General features: G+C 40.4%; 1 protein-coding gene across 1 annotated transcript in view; it reads right to left on the minus strand.

Annotated features, from left to right (window-relative positions):
- The window catches only part of LOC121680531 (solute carrier family 2, facilitated glucose transporter member 9-like), a 10,741-nt gene extending 5,262 nt beyond the window's left edge, over window positions 1–5,479 (minus strand). The window contains exons 1-5 of the mRNA XM_042059933.1: window positions 5,100–5,479; window positions 4,243–4,563; window positions 3,630–3,759; window positions 2,737–2,885; window positions 1–13 (exon numbers count right to left, since the gene is read on the minus strand). The exon at window positions 1–13 is cut by the window's left edge and continues 160 nt beyond it. Of these exons, the coding sequence (XP_041915867.1) occupies window positions 1–13; window positions 2,737–2,885; window positions 3,630–3,759; window positions 4,243–4,405 (455 nt within the window). The 5' untranslated portion in view covers window positions 4,406–4,563; window positions 5,100–5,479. The remainder of the gene's footprint in view (window positions 14–2,736; window positions 2,886–3,629; window positions 3,760–4,242; window positions 4,564–5,099) is intronic.
- Window positions 5,480–6,836: the final 1,357 nt, after the last annotated feature.

Below are 6,836 nucleotides of genomic sequence, written 5' to 3' on the forward strand. Positions count from 1 at the left end.
AGACGTTCCATGGCTAGATAGAGAAGGGGGAGGGGGGGGGGGGGGGTAAAGATGGATGGAGAAGGCAATAGTGGAGAAGAAAAAGATGGGGGAACAGAAAGAGAAAGGTTACGAGAGAGCGAAAGACAACTGAAATTGTAGAGATTTCAGATCAGATCTCAAAATGCCCCCCTTAATTAAAACATATTGGAACTCCCCCTATTACCGTCGGTCCCGTATTTCCGACGTTTTGCGTGTATGTGTCACTTAATATCTGTTTCTATACAAACCAAGACGGCGGATTCATAAAGAAACGCAAGCACCCACACCATAGGTGTATCTAAATTAGCTATGTACCAAAAATGACATTTTACCGTGACTCGAAGAGCTGTAAACAGTGTTGTAAGGCTGCACACACATCCGCTTGGAGCTCAAGTGGAATTTTAATTTCATGACGAGAATTCTCGGTCTAACCGTTCATGTGCCGTTCATAGCAAATGTTATTTTGAAGTGTTAGAAAACATCGTTGTTTTAGAATTTCTGAACAAAAGTGGTGATAATTGGGGGTGTTACGATAGATCATAAAGTTTTTGTGTATACCAATGTGTGCATGCAAAACCTATTTCAGTCAGAAAACTCTAAGGGTATTATTTAACGTGGGTCTCGCCGCACAAATTTCTGTAATATTGCACTTAATATTACATTACATTACATTGCATAATATTACATTTAATATAATTAAAACACTTACTTACATACTTATTTATTGGATCATTTTCCTCAATAACTGAATAACAAAGTATAATGTGTGTGTCTGGTTTAACTTGGGTCTGTTTACTATATCTACTTTTAGAATTTGTATGATATTCTGTGCCCTATCATGACAGTCAAAAGTGCATTGTCACTCGTCAAAAGCTTATTCAAATTTAGTAGGATGTGTCCAGTCCACATTGGGAGGGTTTTCATTATCAAACGTCGAGCGCATGGCGCAACAAGGTATTCCTAGGTTTTTTAATCAGTCATGGGTGTGTTTGGGGCGTAACATCATTTAAACCAATGAGAATGACATCTGTCGCAAAGCGCAATGTCAAATAAATGCATCAGTATTTTGACATTCAACGGCGCATTTGAAGGAGGCTGCTTGCGAGACCGTATGGGATAGTCATTCCACTAAACCATGCTTTACTAAAACCTAGCATAGCCTTCACGCATTTGCACTCCTCTATTATTTGAACTCATTGGTGTGATTTGAACTCAAAGTGAAACTAACTTCACCATGGAGTCAGTCAACGACAAGACAGTTATATGGAGTTACTTTCACTATTGACTGACAATGGGTTACCATCGAAAACAGAGGCTGGAAAAAGCAACACTTACCCTAATATTGCTCAAATGATTATGCAGAGGAGTTGCTCAAATCTCGTGACAGTGCGTCTTCAGCTGTGCTCCATACGTGTCTCTCGCCTCTCCCCTAATCACTTTTAACCGTCATTACCAATTTGCAAATGATGCTGAATAACTACTCATCATGAGATGTACAGTATTTCGTAATATCTTTATTCTAATTATGTTTCCTATTGTAATCGTGCAATTTGTAATGTTTTGCTTGGACGTGGCTGGTGTGCGTTCATGGATGATAGGTGCACCCGCCAATATGACTGTTGACAATGCGCTCTTAAAATAACATATAAACAACTCACCATAGACTTCTGACCAGGTGTACAATAGCGATTTTTAGACAATGCGCTAAGCCACTCCCTAAGTTGTTAATTGCCACACCCCTGGGCGCATTGTTTAAAAATTAAACGTGCAAAATAAGGAATTAAACTTCGCGCCGGGTGGAAAACGAGTTTTACGCCATGCGCAAGTGTGCAAAATACAGCCCTCTGATTTATCACCCGGAGAGAAGAAATACTCTTTTCTGATTGGCTGGCGGGGAGGCTTTTAATTTGGAATAACGGGACACCTATGAAGTAGATCTGGTAAATAAAGTTTATTCGCCGTTCCATATCAATGCTTATGAATGGTAACTATAACAACCATAGTAGAACGATGGATGAGCCTGGAGGCAGGCTTTGCAACAATGGAATCAACTGTAAACAAGCTAACTGTCCATGCTATCGCTGTTACAGGGCCAACGAAAGTTGTACAACAAGCTGAACTAGTGAGCTTCTTTTTAAACGGAACCACGTGTTTCCTTTGTGTGCTATAAAAGCATGGCTCTACAGTGCCAACCGGGTGATAAGCGGGATAACGGCCTTCGAGGTGTGTCCAGTTATACGGAATGAATAGACTTCTTTCCAACTTCTTTGCCCCTCGCCCTCGTCCATTAATTCCGTATAACAGGACACCTCGGCGGCCGTTATCCCTTACATAATTTCAGGTCATATTTTTGCAGAAATATAGAATAACATAAAGGTCTCACGAACTTCAACCACCACTCTTTGTAAAAAACATGAAGGTAATTTTGGTCTTGAAGACAGTATTTGCTTTAACATAATAAAAGATGTTGCTACTTCTGTTGTTGATACAGCTGTTGCCAAGACTGTGACCTCTAGAGGCTGTTTCCATAGGAACAACAAAATAAAACATGGTGACAAACATAACAGTTCATTGCACTGTCCTGTGTGCGCTGATTGTCGCCTACCTGGAGGAGCGACAGGGAGTGTATTTCATGTTTACAGTGTTTACACTGTATGTTTTTTTTTTAACAGGAAGTATGTATGCTTATTCTGTATTTCTTTGGGAGCAAATCACCTTTCTCGCAGGCCTGTCGATCCTCCCTCATTAGCAGCAGGTATCGGGGTGACTCTGGCAGTAGGGGAAGAGTCAGCAGCTGCAGCAGCCCAGTGACACCTCCGAAACCCAGCAACCAGGGCCAGCCATTTTTAGTGCCCAGTAGCTCACTAGAACAAACAAACAAACAAACAAACAAACACACAAACAAACAACGAACAAACAAATCATTAATTCAGATCTGACCAGCAATCCTCAGTACCTCACTAGAGACCCAATCCTCAGTGCCCAAGACCAATTGCATGCATCTATGCTTGATAGGGGTGTCACAATTCTCCAAATCCTCGATTCGATTACATTTTCGATTTTAATGTCACGATCCGATTCGATTTTCGATCTTTTTTTTTTAATATTACTATTAATGTATTCCTTGTATGTTTTTTGTTTTTTTTAGGCCTTTTCCTTTTCTGTTTTGGGGGACTTTTATTTTAAAACCGTTTCAACCGTGAGTTAATTGACGTGAATGAACGACAAAATACTTCCACACCGGTGATTTCAGAGTAGCAAGAGGGGCTTCGATTTCAGTAGGTTGATGTGTATATTTTAACTGGCTGCAGACAAAAATGAGAGGAGTGTTTGACGCCGCAGTTCAGCACGTCCGTGTGTGTTTGTGCGTCTTGGCATACAAGCTAGACGTGACATTGGGGGTGTGTCTGCATCTTCAATTCTACTTTTGAGTTCGAAGTTTGAGATTGAGATGTAATTTCGATCGATTTCGATATAAAATTGAAATCGTGACATCCCTTATGCTTGACATGTACATTACGCTATCTTGTGTTGGGGGCTTTGTGGATGTTACATTTTGAAGCCTTGTGGAGATGTGATATTACAGGGGAATGTGTTGTGTTACAAACCTAAGGCCAAGGAGCTGACCAGTGAACTTCCCAATGGAGATATACAAGGATATGGTCACACCAATCATAGTCCTTACCCTCTTGGGGGAGCACTCGACCAGGTACATGCTGTGGATCAAGAGGCCCATGCCTACAAAACACACACCAATGGCGGAGGTCAAAGAGGTTTAACCAAACCAAAACATTAAGAGACACAAAACACAATGAGCCATAGTACTTATTAAAGATGATAACTAGGTATCTCATGATTTGGTCACATTCATCTAAAACATAAACTCCAAACATGTTTGAACATTTAAAATGAACAAAGTCTAAACCTTCATTCCAAAAGTAATTACCTAAATTATCTTTATCATTTGCGGTGTATGTAATGAGATACGAGAGAAAACAGTGATAGTTGCTAGTTGATAAAAAGAGTAAGATACATTTACAAGTATGAGGAAATCATCATAATCTTTATGATCATAACCATTATGCCCAGCTAAGAATAGTTTGATTGTGAGATGTTTGACCCTTTATTAGAGAACTCTTTTCATTGCATTGGGGAAATCAACCATGTTCTTTCTCATGAGTTTTGAATGCTGCAGTGCAGTGCAGGCAACACATATCTCACCTGCGTTAATCCCATAAATAAATCTCCCCGCCATGATCAACTCAAACGACTGGGCAGTTTTACTGAGTCCCATCAGCACGGCCCCACTGATGGCCAACAAGTTGTTCAGCTGCAGAGATCTTTTCCTGGAGAGATGCATGATGGGACGAAAGCACAATTTCATGCTACAGATGGAATGGGGCTATAGGGTATTCTGACTGGTGGAGGAACACCGGAGCTCCCCCTAGTGGAAGTAGCCATGACCTAAGCCTGTCCACTGTGATTACGCTATTTAGAGTATAACATAGGTTAGCATGTTGAGGTAGTGAAACTTCAGGCTTTCTGCAGAAAGACAAAAAGAGAGAGAGAGAGAGAGACAGAGAGAGAGATTGCAGGCAGGTCCAGAGACTGTTGTGCGACCAGTTTGTAACGTTCTGTGTCTTATACCATTCATGTCCACTGTTAGAATGATCATAACTTTAGTGTATGCCCAGAGCTGCTGTCTTTCCATTGGGTTTGTATAGAAATGAATATTAAGTGACATATACACGGCTTGGGTTATCGTGAGTCAAACGAACAACTACGTTCTCACTGGAAACTGTAGCCTACTTATTTCAAATTTAATTGAATTTTGAATTTAATTAAAATTTATGACTTTTTCGGTTCTGGCACCCGACAGCACAGCAAGATGAGACCATGATAACCTTTAGCCTCCCAAATATGACTGTTGGTTTAGCTTCCCAGCTGAGGTGATGGTTTGTTTTGCCTCCAGTGAACGTAATGACGTAGGCTGAGAAGGTACCTATAGGCCTAACATAATAAGATTATATCAGCTCAGATAAATAAACACTATATACAATATTTTAGAAAATATTTACCATCATTCTTGCACAGCGTTTCCCCGTGAAGTTTAGCTTTGGTTCGACACAGAAAACAAAAAACTTTGTTACTACACATGTAGCCGTGCAAGCAGGCGCGCCACAAACATCTTCAGTCTCACTTTCGTTTTGTGAACAGCTTCTCTTCTACATTCATTTAGCCTACCATCGCGAGGCTATATTGTTGACTGAAGGCGTAGTTACACATGTAGTAGCCTACAGGTCAGGATGTAATCAAAGATTGTTAAGGCTGCTTTACTTTCACTTTTCAGAACAATGACATGAATGATGATGAGCCATGAGAACCGTGGACAAGTGTCCAAATGAAAGCGATAATTAGCCCAATTTATGTTGTTCTTACACGTGCACCTGAAGGAAGAGACACATACCTCCAGACCGCTGCGCTCCTCAGACGAACGACGTCTAGCTCTACCACCGGTACGCTCAGGCCAATCCAAACTTTTATCATCTGTTGTTCCTCGTTGGTGGAACACACTGCCAATTCCTACAAGGGCAGGGACATCCCTCTCCATTTTCAAAAAACTCCTGAAGACCCAGCTCTTTAGAGAACATCTCTCATAGCACCACTTACAACAAGTCTTGCTGAGCACGCAGCCGTCTTAAACTGAAACTTAACTGTTAAAAACAGCACTCACTGATGCACTTATTCTTACTGTACTCTACTGTTTTTTTAAATTGTCCTAAAATTGTTGAGAATTGCTTTAAAACTTAAACTGTTTACCATGTTGTTAGTCGCTTTGGCTAAAAATGCGTCAGCCAAATGTAATGTAATGTAATGCATAGGCTATCCAAAAGCAATGTTCCATGCATAGCGATTTCATTGTTTCCGGGATCACACAAAGCTACAAGCCAGATTTTCATGAAAGCTGTCGGAATGTAGCGAGGGGAAAGTTCTGAATCGACGGGCTGCTGCTGCCCGCCCGGGCAACTTTAACTTCCACAATATTGCATGGCATGGTAGGCTATTTGGCAGCTGCATGGATATCTGCGCTCTCATAATAATCTATTTTCGAGATGTCTTCAACATTACATTTTTCGTGTCCTCTTGCTGCAGATCAGACATCCCGCCGACTATTCAGTCCCAGTGGTAGTGAAGGAAAACATTCGTCCAAACATTTAATTGATAATTAAATGTATCTGTTTTACTCCACGGCTTTTTAGGGAGTTTGACCCGCTTGCTTGTCCACTCAAGCCACGGCAGAGGACGCAAGGATGTGACATGCGTTCAAATAATGTTTTTTTTACACATTTTACACGGCTACAGCTTAATACTGTTGTACAAATATTTGTATTTTATAATATTAATTTTTTAGTTTTTAGTATTTTTTTTATTTTTATTAATTCAGGCTAATATTTGTAAACAAAACCCGGGCCGCGGGTTGCCGACGACCCCTGCACTAGACCTTCCTTAAACCCTTTTATTACTTTTCACCACTAGGTGTCAGTATTTAGTTAGAAACCTACCCGGGCTGTAGTTTGTAGATAAGTATAAAATTACTGCCTGGCTGTCGTAAACTTCCTCAGTGACCAGATGTCCAAATTCATAATTTTGTCTACTTCTCTACTCGTCTATTTTTTTTATCTGTACAAATTTAATGTAAATACAGTAATCAGCAATCTTGTGAGAAACTAGATGTACCGCATACCGGTACAAAATATGACCGCCGGTCAGTCCTGCACATTCTCTGCACAAATATAAATATAAAAGAATATAAA

Source organism: Alosa sapidissima, chromosome 13 (assembly GCF_018492685.1).
Source record: "Alosa sapidissima isolate fAloSap1 chromosome 13, fAloSap1.pri, whole genome shotgun sequence".
Lineage (NCBI taxonomy): Eukaryota > Metazoa > Chordata > Actinopteri > Clupeiformes > Clupeidae > Alosa > Alosa sapidissima.